The 13,352-nt window shown below is 51.3% G+C and overlaps 1 protein-coding gene across 4 annotated transcripts in view; it reads left to right on the forward strand.

The window, feature by feature from the left end:
• The first annotated feature begins 244 nt into the window (after positions 1-244).
• The window catches only part of PDLIM1 (PDZ and LIM domain 1), a 45,239-nt gene continuing 32,131 nt past the window's right edge, over positions 245-13,352 (forward strand). For all 4 annotated transcript variants that reach the window (XM_074590516.1, XM_074590514.1, XM_074590517.1 and 1 more), the window contains exons 1-2: positions 245-401; positions 12,236-12,387. In XM_074590516.1, the coding sequence (XP_074446617.1) occupies positions 306-401; positions 12,236-12,387 (248 nt within the window). In that variant the 5' untranslated portion in view covers positions 245-305. The remainder of the gene's footprint in view (positions 402-12,235; positions 12,388-13,352) is intronic.

Here is a 13,352-nt window from a genome sequence, read left to right on the forward strand (position 1 = left end):
TCCGCCGGGGGCGAGACGGGGCCGTGAGACGCTCCCAGTTTCCCAAGACGGGAATTCTCGTCCTCCGGCAGCGGCTTGACCCCGACAACCGCCTTCGGGGGGAGGGGGGGGTCACCTCACGGCGCGGCGGCCCCGCTCCCTGCCCGAGAAGGTGCCCGGGCGGCGCTGCCCCCCGGGGCCGGCGGCGGCGGGGCCCGGGAGCCCCGGGGAGGGGCTGGCGGCGGCGGGGCGGGCCGGGGGCGGGCCGGGCCGGGCCGGTGCGGGCGGCGGGGCTGCCGGGCGACCCGCGAGGTGCAGCCGCGCACATGGGGACGCACCGTATCGTTCTGTCGGGCCCTGGGCCCTGGGGCTTTCGCCTGGTGGGCGGCCGGGACTTCGAGCAGCCCCTCACCATCTCCCGGGTAGGGCCGGCGGCGGCTCGGGGCGGGCGGGCGGGACGGGCTCGGCGCGGCGGCGGCCCCGGCGCCACGGCCCCGGCTCCGGAGGGGGGCTGGGGCCGGCAGGTGGCGGGTGGTACAAAGGCAGGGTCGGTGACACAGCTGTGGCGAGCGGTTCTTTTCTTTTTCTTCCCCCCTGTTTGTTTGTTTATTTATTTATTTTATATTTATGGAGAAATCCGTGGTGTCCCGCGCAGCCCCTCGACCTGGCTTTGGCCGGGTCTTTGCTTCTTACCGACCCTCCCTCCCTCCCTCCTCCGTCCGTCCGTCCGTCCGTCCGTAGCAAACCCCTCGCCGCGGGCGGGGGGGTCCCCTCTGCCCCCGCCAGCCCGGCACCCGGGGTCCGCAGTCCGTGCTGTGGGCAGCAGTCGCGCTTGGGGGGGTGGTGAGCGCTCCCCTGCTTCAGCTTGCCATGTATAGTTAAAAGACAAGCCTTTGTTTACAGAAGCCATATTAACCTGTGTTAGGTGCCTCTGCCTGTTTCTGTTGTAAGTCCTTCTTGCCCCCACTTAAAGAAAAATCAGTTAGGAAATGACAGTTAAAGTTTTACTTCCAAACAGTTTTAGTGGTGTGAGTTAACTTGCTCTCCTCTGCTCCAGCCTTTGCCTGCAAAACGTCAGGGTTCGGTCCAGGCTGCCTGGCTTCTCTGTCCTCGTACCCACCTGCGCCCAAGTGTCCCTGCACGCAGGGGACCCCCGGCTGCTCCCCTGCCCCGACCCGCTCGCCGTAAGCCCCAACCTCCCTGTCCCTTGGTGGCTCTGCCTGGGCTGTGCCGCCCAGCATCTTGTCGGGGCTGGCGGCCTGTCTCCGCTCCCATTTCCAGCCCCTCCACAAAACAGAGGCGCTCGATGGGCTGCTGGCAGCCCTGAGGTCCGGCCTCTGCCACCACCTCTGCCAGGCTTTGAAGTCCCCTTGGGCCCCAGGTGAGGAAGGGCCGCTGGAGGTGGGACATACGAGAACTTGAACTTTCGTGAACCGCCCTTAAAGAAGAACAGGAGGGTGAAACTTGTGCTTTTTCTAAATACCTCCTGCCCCATCAGGTCCTGCTGCCTGAAGGACCCCGGGTGCCACCCGGGAGGCTGCCGGCTCGGCGACCAGCCGAGCTGGAGAGTGCGGTCAAACTCACAGAGGGGGGGAAAGTTATTAATTTTCCGTGTAATCTCTTCCAATTACAGTAATAACGCCTCATTCTTCTAAAGCATTTTTTGGACATGAAAGCAGCTTTAGCGTAGGGGAAGTGATATTTACTTCATTGTTATGGTAATTGTTGCCGTTTCCTTCCAGCAAAAGGCTCTCAGGCAGAAGGATGTCTGTCTGAAGTCCTACCTCGCGGCTCTTACCTCTTCTCCTTGGTCGCCTTTGTCAGTGCTTATGGGCACATACCAAGAGGCATACATCAGCAAAGCAGCAAAAATAACCACCTCATGAGAAATTGTGACCCTGGAGACTAAAATGTAATAAAATAGCCTCTCTGGTGGTGGTGACGTAAATGCTGACAATTGGCAGCTCTTATCACGGCTTTCTCTTGTGGCCCCTCTGACGTTTTTAATTTCCCCTCCAAGACTTCAAGCCATTAATCTTTCCTGAGGTTCGCTCCTAAGGCTCCTGGGTTTGTCCCTTTGGCTCAGGAGCAAAGCTCTCAGTGAGTGCCCCCTTCACCATGTAAAAAAGACTGGTCCAATTTTGTCCTGTTTTAAAGGGTCTCATCCTCCTTGTGTGATGACTTTACTGGGCTATAACTTCATTTTTCTTCTTCCTTATTGCATTCGGTACCTGTGCTCTGACCAGAGAGCTTCTGGGGCACGGAGCCCTCCACCCCTCACTGCATGGGCTGAGCTCTGGCTGTAGGACTGGCATCTGCCAAGGGTTATGTTGGCCTTGGTCCCACCAAGGTGTGAGATGGGGGACGCTACCTGAGGGGGATGAGAGGGTGGGGAGGCTGCAGCCTGCGATGAGAGCATCACCCTGGGCGCGGGGCAGGATGTGGCCGTCCCTCCCCAGCACTGTTACGTCTTTGCTGTGTGCTGCAGCATGTAGGTTGTTGGTCCGTTGTACAGACGTGCTCATGGGGAGCGCTGTTAGCAGCAGTGTGCAGGGATGGGGTGCCTGATTGCACCGGGAGCAGCATCGTCCTGTCACTGCCATCTGGGAGTGCAGCAACTCGGGTGCGCTACACGGGGGACAAGTCCCCTCCCGTGTGGCCAGGGGAGCCTGGCTCTGCCTCATGCAGGGCTGCCTGGCCCATTGATGCACTGATGGGGTCACCCTGCAGCTCCCGGTCCGTGCTGGTATGGTGGTGTGCCAGGAGAGAGACATCCATCCAGTCACGGGCCTGAACTGTGTGTCCTGCAGCTCTCTTTGAACTAAGGTGCCTAAATTCAGCCTGCTTTGGAGCTTAGGTTTCGTTTCTGGCAGCTTCGTCCTCACTGTGAGCTCTTGAGCTTGTCTTGGTATTTATGGCCCTCATCACCATTGTAGCTCAGCTCCTTACTTGTGGCTTTCTCCCTACGTCAGAAGGGAGCTTATCCTGGTCGTGCTGGTGGGAGGCAGCACCGTTTGAGTTGCCAAAGCAGCTCCTCCCCCAGGGGGAGTCATTGGAGTTTGGCACTGCAGTCCCGGTCCAAGAAGGATGAGGAGCACTGGTGCCGTGAGCGTGGGAGCCAGCAGAGCAGCCTGGCCAAGAGCTTCTGGCTGGCAGCAGCTGCGTGGCACCAATGGCCAGTTGTGCCTTAGGAGAGCAGCAGGTAAAAGATTATGGTATTTCCATGGCTGCTCTTATCTTGTCTGTTGTCTCTGCCCTAGCCGCCTTTCCACTTGAACTATGTATTCAAAACTGCTTTGGGCTCAAATACATCACGAGCATCTTCTTGTGCAAATGCTTCTGGTTTCTCAGTTGTGTTGGACCAGTCTTCCCAGTGAGAGCCGAGTGTGGGGATTTCACAAGTGCTGCAAGTGGGACTTTCTTGTGGAGTCTGCTGTCTCTTTTGCAAGGATGCTTCACAGATGCTTCTGGTTTGCATTTCTTTTTAAACCTGTAGGGTTATGGTGGACACTTCATTACTGTCTTGGTTCAGAAAAAACCTTGTGTTGCTCAGTGGGATGAACCCTAGACCGAAGCCTGCTGGATTGCCTTCCCAGCGTGTAGGAAAGGCCCTTGTTTTTATCGCTCTTCGGATGATATGATGTAGTGAGTCAACAGGGCAGAATTTGAGAAAAGCTCTTTCTGAGCTGTGGATGGACACGCTGCAGGATGAGTGTCCATAGAGCTGCCCTACGCACGGGGTAGTTCCCAGTTAAATCCCAGTGAGATTGGTGGAGGAAGCGAGCAAGGTATTGCATGAGGAGAGATGTTGGTGGAGTTGGCTGAAAAGCAGCGCAGTTGATAGACCCCATCCCCTTCCATCCTTCAGTTAACGTGAGCTGTTTCCTGCTTGGTTGCTTTTGATTTTGATAGACATTGGGGATTTCTGTTTCTAGTTGAATATGTTCATGGAACTGTCTGATAAACCTTGTTCTTGTGATGCTTTTTCTGGTAGCGATGCCTTGATCTTGAACATCTGACCCAAAATATGGGCAGAGGGGAGTTTTGCTCTACATTTTGTCATGTCAAAAACCTCCCAGCCCCATTAAGGAGGGATGTCTTTCAGAACCTGTGAAACTGGACATTTTCTTTATGAAACTGAGTGAAACTGAGCGTTTTCCCAATGAAAAAACAGTTTCAAGGCAGCCCAGTTCTGCAAATACGTTAAAAAGATGAAATCTCAGCATTATGCTTGTTGCTGATTTCAACCACAGTAACAAGAATTCTTCGGTGTTTAGTCTGATGTTTTATCTATTCATGGTATTTTAAAAGCTCAGGATTTATAGCAAGTACAGAATTAGAAGATAATTGGGTATTTCCTGGGTGTTTGGGATTTTTTTTTATTTTTTTTTTTAAGCACGGCCCTCTGAACCAGCTCTGTAAACTTAAAGCCTGATATAGTGATAAAACTGGTACCTGATGGTCTGAAATCAAGCACGGGACTGGATCCCATGGTGTGAAAAGACGTCGGGTTTGACTTTGGTGCTGGCTGATGTCCTTACCCCTGCTCTCAGCCGGTCGCCCCGTTAAGAAGCAGCTGGGTGAAGGCATCCTGAAGCCACGTGTGGGAGAAAGCCCCAGTGGTACGAGACACCGTGCTAACTGGCACCTCATGTGGGGGCTGAGGGGCTCAGCGGGATGAGTGTGGCAGCGGCCACGTGGAGACCGTCCTCCCTTTGGAGCGTGCCAGGGCTCAGCTGTGTGGCACAAATGTCTGCCTTGGGAGCCGGGCTGCAGCATCTTCCCTGGCAGGAAAGAAAGAATAACCTGCGGCCATGCTCTGAGACGCGGGAGAGCCAGGGCTGGACAGGGAGGCCTCTGCACCTGGAGGGGAGTTGGAATGCCTCCCTCTGCCAAAGAAAACACGGGGTGCGGTGGATGTGATAGGATTTAGGGTTGGGATGGCTTTTCTTCTCGGCCCGGGGAGCCTTGGCTGGTCCCTGCTGTGCACACCTATGGCTGCGGTTCCTCCGCCGCCCAGCCCAGGTTTCGTCCCCGTAACTGCAAACGCGCCCGCGTTGCGTTTGGCTCTTGTTCTGAGGCTGGCCTGGCAGAGGGAGCCAGCTGGGGAAAGCTGCTGGGGTTTATAGGAAGGTGAATGTGGCTTTATGTTTCCGGCACTGGTATTTTCTCTTGCGCTGCCACTCCTGGCTGCCGGGCGGGATGGGGGCTGTGGCAGCACCAGCCGTGCCGTGTCGTGCTGCTCAGGGTGCCTGGTGGAGCTGCTCCGTAACTAGGCAGCCGGTCAGCGCCGGTGGGACATCGGCCATGAGGGTCACCTGCCCGGCTCCCCAGAAGTAGCTGGGTTGACATTTAGAGGACGACACGATGCCGTGTGCATTTTGTGCTGGAGGGAGTGCTGTCTGGTCGGTCTGAGCACGTGGGGTATGGAGAGCAGAGGTTCCCATCCCTAGTAACGGCCCTACAGACATTGATGTCATCGTGAACCCGGGCAGCTGCTGGGGCCGGACAAGCCTGTGCTTCAAAGATACAAACGGCTGCTGAGGAAAGGACTTTGCTGATCTCCCTGGCTGCTGGGGTTTGGATGAGAAGAAATCGTCCTTAATTGTAGCAAGCAGAAAACAGCAGAATTTTCTCGCAGTAAAGACCGAGCACTTTGGGGCACAGGACAGGCTTGATCTTTTCCAGCCCTGTTTCCTGAGTCTGGGGGGCAGTTTCATCTTTACAAAAACATTTAAAAGATTTAGGATGCTAATCAAATGCCTTCTGCCAGAGTTATGTCCAGGGGCGAAACCCTTGCCTCTCCTAGGAGCCGGAGTTGTGCTTTCTGCAGTTTACCTTTTCAGACCAATTTGCCACAGGTTATGCGGCAGCTTGATGTCACCAAACTTTGGTGTCCCCTTTTCTCTGTCCCTCTTCTGAGTCCAGCATCATTTTGTGTGCTACATTTGGCCCACCTTGTTCTCAATGAGTTCTCCAAAGAACCTAAAGAGAGAACTCAGTGTCAGGAGGGGATGTGCCAACCCTAATCTTACATGAGAGCTTTAAGCCCCAGAACTTAAGTTGACAAAGGTAAATGTTGAACTTCTTGGGAGAAAGAGGGTCCTTTTTGTTCCCTGATCTGCTTGTTACCAGACGTAGAGTTATGTGTGGTTGTGAGTTTCCTAGTACCTTTCACCCTCAAAAATCACTTTGTCCATCAAGAGATATATTTTGTTTGTAAAATGCTTTGGGTTTGAAGGGTGTGACATCAAAATAACTGTAGCAAATGGATTATTATTTTTTTTTTTCAGTACAAACAGGGAAGTTACAGGAGGCCTTAACTGCAAAAACAATTGGTGTTTTTCTGGACAGTGACACAGTATCCTAGATGGCTGCTGATTACTGGACATGTTGTTTTATTTAGAGGATGAAGTAAAACATCAGGGAAGGTTCAGCTGATGAGCAACTTTACGTAAAGTTTTTGAGGTCTTGTAAGAAGTCTTTACTTTTTTTCTTTTTTTTTTTTTAATGTGAGGCATGTTGCAAAACAAGCTGGGGGGCTGAGTGACTCCTTGACCACAGACTGTGCATGTGTCTGAGCAGATCGTCTTGCCCGTGTCTTTCTGAGGTCAGCCCTCTCTGTGCTGTGTCTAATGCCTTCCCTTCTCTGTGTTAATAATCCTCATCTGGCTGTCAGAAATAGGCGGGAGCCGAAGGCAGGCAGGAGGATGAGCTGGGCTCCCAGAGGGGTTTGTACAGTGGGAGCCCCGACCCTGCTGGGGTGGGCTGATGCTCGGGGGTTTGTCACCCTTCATCTCTCCTGGTGACGGTGTGGCCTGGGCCAGCACAGAGCAGCCAGCGAGCTTTGGGCTCGCCATCAGACCACAATAGTATAGAGAGTGGGAGCAGTTTGGGAGGAAAATCTGCCGAAGCCAGTTGTAAGGAACTGGCCTGTTGTTCCCCCTCTCCCAAAGAGAAGGGGTGGGGAACACGCTTGCCTGAATTTTCTCATAGCCTCTGATCTCTGCTGACCCAGCTGCATGCTTTTGCTGGGAGAAACTGTGGCTGCTTAGCATAATACTCCAGCGCTGAGGACATTACTCATGGTAAAACAGCAGCCTGTGTGGGTGGGGAGGATTAAACTGAATGTCAGAGATGTCTAGTTGTCACTGGTGGCCTTAGAAGTATGTTGCTGCATGTCTGTTCTGTCCAGCAAAGGCACAGCTGGGCTTTCCTCTCGAGCTCAGATAGGTGCTGTTTATCCAGATCTTTTTCTTAGCTGATGTTAATTTTCTTGTTTCTTATCTCTTCATCGCTCCTTGCGATGTGTGTCTAGGTGTGGAGTGATGGGTGGTGCCCGAGGCTGTACGGTCTGTGAGAAACTGTGAAGGGCTGATGGAGCGAGCAAGTAGCGTGCCTGAATGGGTGGGGGGAGAAGGCCAGGAAGAATTGAATGAATCTTAGCCCCACCCATCTGTCCTGACTCTTCGTGGGGCTGTGTTATGCTGTTCCGTGTAGAACTGCTTCCCACCCTTCCTCCCTCTCATTTGCGGTGGGCAGCAGCTTCCCTTAATATACCCACTGCTGCCTCTCGGGTCCTCACCTGCAGAAGGCCTTCTTCCAAAGACACCATATATCCCAGTCCAGGGATTGCAAAGCTTGATAGGTAGCGTGTGTGGAGGCAATTCAATCAAATGTAAAATGTGGTTGTGTTTGGCTAGCTCTGGGACAGACAGAAGTTTTATAAAGACTGCCTGGGAGCTGGGTAAGCAGCCAAATACATCTCATTCCCTCTGTGAAATCAAAGCGTTTTCTTTTCTGGTGTGAACGCACTTGCCCAGAGACTAGCTGAAGTCTTGGTATGTCACAGCCAAGTCCTTTGTTTGCCATGCAAGGGGACGGATGATAGCAGGCAAACCACCCGGGAGACAGAAATCTGAACTTTGGAAAATCCCAGTGGTGTTGGCAAGGTGGAGCCCAAAGTAGCGGGGGGAGAAGGGGAGGCAGATATTTTTTCTGCCCCTTTGATGATTGCAGACTTGTATATATAGATGCACACAAATATGTACACAAAGCTTCACTTCACAATATAAGAAAATAGTGTAGGTTTTTCTTCTATCCGTACTAACCCTGAATCTGTGGGACCTCTTTAAAAAGAGGTGTCCAAGCCTGTAACTGGTCAAAACCATTATCTACTGCACTGAGCTCTGTATGAGTAAAGCTAACACGATCAAGACTGTGGATTATGAGGATTATTTGTTTCTTCCATATGCTGGCAAATGTATCTGAGGTGATATCAAGGACCTAGTTTGATGTGTGTCACTGTAAGTGACACAGATTATTTCTATAGTAGCCCGGATTTCTTACACAGAGATGCCAGCCAAACAGAGCATCACCATAGGCACACTCTGATAAGCTCCAGGACCTATTTTGGACTCAGTATGAAGTCGTGCTGCTCAGCCTGTCTCAGCATTGTCTACTTGACTGCGAAATGACCGAATGGTAAAGTGTTACGCAGTTGCCTGGGAGCCATCACCACTTGGTAGGGCATGGCTCCTCTCCAAAGGAAGCCCTTGGGCATGATGTTACAGGGTGTACAGAGCTTTATTCACCCAACAATAGCGTCCCTGGAGCTGGGGGGCTCCTGGGGGCCTGTGGTGCTGCCCGGGACTACTCTGCCGGAGGCTGCTCAACCGCAGTGTGGGAAGCCCAAGCCAGTTGGGCAGCTCTTTTGAAGAAGGCAGGAGGCTATGCCTTTGCACGTGACATAACTTGTGCTAAGTTGTGTTTGCAGATTTTGTTCCTCGCAGCATCTTTCATCCTTCCTTGCCCTCCCATGCAGAAGTGCAGCTGTATCCTGTCATTATCTGATCACCTGCCTGTGCAAGGTGGCTGCCAGACGCTGCCTGCTGTCCCCTCCATGTCTGCAGGTGTCTGCTCCATGCTCATTCAGGGCGGGAGGGAAAGGTGGGAGGCTGGTGCAAAGCTTTTAAGTGGTCTGAGAGGAGAGCAGGAGCAAAGCAGTTTTCAGGCGGTGCAACATTTACTGGATGCCTGTGAGCCTGAAAGCTTTTGTTCTTTTTTGGAGTTCTTTTGGTTGGGTTGTGTAAGCTGGCTGGTATCTGTCAGTGTTCTGAACGCCTCTGCCTGTCCCCTCCAGCCACACGACTGCCCCTGACGCTCCCCGTGGACCGGGGAGGGATGTGATAAAAATAAAAGCAGGAAAAGGTCTTCCCAGTGGCAGCTCTCTGTTCCTCACTTAATAACAGAAACACTTTTTGCTTTCCTGACTTAACTGGTAGGTGAGCAAATCTCTAAAAGCAGCGCTGACAGCACTGAGATAAGCCCAGACCTAACTGCGAGGGGGGAAGGGAACATTATTAGTAGCTATTAATCATCCTAAAAGGATGGGGGATGGGTTCCTGGCGGTACCATGCCTTTGTGCAGACACGTTTGCTATGAGCAATTCTGGCAGGGAGTACAAGCTGGATGTTGCAGGGGAGTGGTTTGTGGAAGGCTGCATTTCAGGGCAAGGTATTTCCAGAACTGAAGAAACTGGATTTTAAAACATGTTTCCTTTTGGCAAAATCACTTATCATTTCCATTACTGTGCATCCTCATGGCTTCCCCTTAGGGGAGAGGTTTGTACGGACCTGAGTGGATGTTACCGCCCTTGTGCTACCAGTGGCTCTTATCTGATGGAGAAGAGCACTCAAATTTCAAATTCCTCTGAAGTGGACACAGAAGGGGAACGTGACACTGCAAGTGCTGGCAAAGCGCTGAGATGTTCTGCAGACGCCACTCTCATGTCCCGGTGACTCTTGGGGTTTCTTCAGGAGGCTTCAGTATTTCAGTGTCCCTGGCTGCTTCCAGCTCAGCTGCTCCTTGTGGTACGGGGTCATTTCTAGCAGCCTGCCACATGTTGTGTAGATTATCACAACGCTGCCTCCGGCAGCGTTCCAGTGGCGGTGTTAATCCACCATTATTCTTGACCCCTTGCCGGCCTTGTCTGAGTGAAAATGAATCACGGTAGTAGAGTGCTGAGCTCAGTGCTCCTCACTGGGGTGAGTAATGTGCCCCTCTCCCTCCTTTGGTAGCAGAGGAAACAAAAGCACCGAGAAACCAGGTGGCTTTATTAATGCACAGTGACCAGGAGAGGACCCACAATGTGTCTCCTGCGGGCTCCCTCTGGTGTAATGATGTCTTCAGGGATCTGTCTCATGGTTTCTGAAGCAGCAGCTCCCAAATCTGGTGGGCCTGTTGGCCACTTCCAGTGCTCAAGATTTCTCATGGCTGCTAGCTGTCTCTCTCACAAGGTTAACATGAAAGTAGTCTCAAGGCAGTGGATCCAGTGGAGCAGCAGCAGGCTGCACGTGGTGGTCTTGTAGGCCACTAGTCAGCTGCAGGCTGCAACCTGGGAGGCAATACTCTTCACATTTGAAGCTGATTTTCTATATCCACGTGGTGGCTTGTCGGGTCTCTTCATTAGCGCTTCCTCTGTTGGTTTGTAGTCTGCTTACAGCACTAAAGTGGTGAGCAGGTAGATAGGCACTGTTCGGTTGACTCATCTGAAGGTCTTTGGGTTAATGTTGAGTACCTTGGCCAACCTGGACATCTGTGGTACATATCTGTGTCCTTCCCTTTCCCATGAAATACTGTCCTAGTAGAGAGGTGAAAAAAGAAAAGCATCTTGTGATTTTCCTTCTGGTTAGGGAAAATATGCCACTACAGCTAGGAGGGGATGCGCTGAACAGCCTGGGTTTTGGCCCAAGGAAAGCAGGGATAGCAGCTGATGTGTGACACCTCTAGGAGGCAGATGTTTCCCTAGGGGGAATGATTTGCCATCCAATCCCACATTAGGAGGACTCTCTAAATCTTGTGAACAATGTTTATTTATGTCTGACAGCTCTGCTGCGTTTGCTCAGCTGCTTTTCAGCATGCTGAAACCTAGGATGAATGTGTAGAATGAATACCAGTTGCAACGGACTCATAAACGAGGTGTGTCCCAGCTGCAAGGCATGTTTTAATCTGTACTCACGTCTGGGAGCAGTCCACCCTTCTCATTTCCTCTGCCTATTAAATAATTGATGAAAGCCCACAGTAATCGTTATGTTCCTTCCACAAAGTCGTCAAAACTGCACAAAATCTTACATAGTGTTTGCAAAGCCCCAAACAAATGTGACATTCTTCACCCTCCGCCCAGGCAATAATTTTGGCCCAAAGAGTCTCTGTTGTTATGAGGACACCTCGTCAGCAGGAGTAGGGGAAAAACGAATGAGCCATTTGGTTGATTAGCTTGAAAATGCCAAGTTTTAGCTGGGACCTTCTTTTTTTTTTTTTCGCAAGGGGTATCCTACTGGTAGCATTGTTGTGTAGTGTCTTCTGTCTGGGATCTCAGTGAGATTACCCCACGCCTTTCCCATCAGTCATTTCTCAGGCAGAGCACAACACCTCTTTGGCAGTGCAGTGGTGTGTCTGGGAAGCAAACCACCACGTATGGAGAGGAGAGAGAGATGTCTATGGCAGAATGTATCATGGTGAGCTGTGGTCAGGCAGGGGATGATGCTTCCACTTTTTCAGGAAATATGGTCAAATTGTGATTTAAAGATGAAGTTTCTGATGCCTTCCTTCCTCTCAGTCTGCATGTTAGATCAAGTGCTGCTTTGGGATTGATTTTGCTGAAGTCAGTGAGAGTCTGTTGCGACTGTTCCTGGGATAAGACAGATTAAAACTAAAGAAGCAATCAAAAATCTTGAGCCCAAGCCTTTCTTCCAGAAGGAAGCGAATGACATAGTGATGCAGACAAAGATATTTGTGGTTGGCGTTGTCTGTATTGCAATGACTCTGATGCTGTTTTCTGTCACCTCTGTTTTCAGAGGCTCAGGCTTTGGCTGTCCTCAGCACCTTCCGCTTTGGTGGACACTTCTCTGTCCAGCAACAACAGTTGCCTTCTGTATGTTCCTGCTCTCCAGCATGAAGCTAGTTGCCTTGAGTGAAAATACAGCTTCTGTTATTTACCTGTTGTCTCCCCCGCAAGTTTCTCTCTGTGGGTGCCAAGACAGAATTCCGCCCCTAACTTTAATCCTGAGAGTGTCCAAGAGGCCCAGATCTAGATAGTAAACTCTCAGCAGAAAGCTTTCACCAGTTTTCACCTCCTTGCTTCGAGGTACCAGCAAGAGAAGTCCTGAGTGCTCCAACTGTTTTTCAAATGTTGCTATGGAAAGCTGCTCCCTGGAAAGTCCTTTTATTCTTTTTTTTTTTTTTTTTCTCATAGGTGACTCCAGGTAGCAAAGCTGCAATAGCCAACTTGTGTATAGGAGACCAGATCATAGCCATTGATGGGGTGAACACAGATAACATGACGCATCTTGAGGCGCAGAACAAAATCAAGGGTTGCACAGATGAACTAACTCTGACGGTCAACAGGTACGTCGCTGAGCGAGACTGGGGATGGGGAGAGGGAGGGATGTGGGGCGGACAGTAGCTATGTTTTGGTTTGCGAGCAGACCTCTCGGGCTGGTTTGTTTAATTTGACCTCTTAATGCTTAGTCTGTCCAGGCACTGGATAGCAAGAGGGAACTGCCTTTCAGCCTTTAATCCTAATGCTGCTTGCATTTGCTGCACTTTGACCTCATGAAAACAACTTTCCCAGTGAGAAATTGGCTGATAATTTGTGGCAGAGGCTGTCAGCCTATTCTGTGGCTCCTGACAGCAAAATATCAAAGACAGATCTCATGAAAACTTCACTCATAGCAGAGGAGGTATGACCAGAGATGACCTTTCTTCCTGTTGCACTAATTCATCAGTTAAAACATACGGTTGTGTGTTGTCCAAGCTACTAATTGCCTAGTTTTTGTCGCACACGGACTCAGAACAGTTGTACATTTTGCAGCCTCTTGATCAAACAGCACTAACAGTGCAAACAGTGATGACCCAGGATGCATCAAAGTGCCTGTCAGGCATCAGTCTCTCATGAGTCCTGAAAAAAATAAAGGAAGGTGACAGTTCAGCCACAATCTCTGTCATCAGCGTAGAGCACGGGCTGCCTTCAGCCTTCTCACCGTCCCAAGCTGCAAAGCAATGGACAGCTTCATTTCTTTTCCCAGCTGTGTTTTTTTCTTGGGCCATCTTTGTACAAATGCAGCCCGGGAAGTCAGGGGGCTGCCTTCCATTGACACATTGCTTCTTAAAAATACTGGAGCCTATTTTTTTGGGGGTGCTGGGGGTTTAGCCTTCCTCTTGGTTCAGATTGCAGCCATGGGTACCAGCACTCCTTGAAGTCAGGTGGTAGATGTATCATGGCATTTCTAGTTGCTCTGGAGTGAGTTTTTTCCTGCAGCTGCCTTCCCCCAGAGCGATTGTACATCAGCTTCATGGCAGATGCAGGGGAA

This window comes from Larus michahellis, chromosome 6 (genome assembly GCF_964199755.1).
Source record: "Larus michahellis chromosome 6, bLarMic1.1, whole genome shotgun sequence".
In the NCBI taxonomy this organism is placed as follows: domain Eukaryota; kingdom Metazoa; phylum Chordata; class Aves; order Charadriiformes; family Laridae; genus Larus; species Larus michahellis.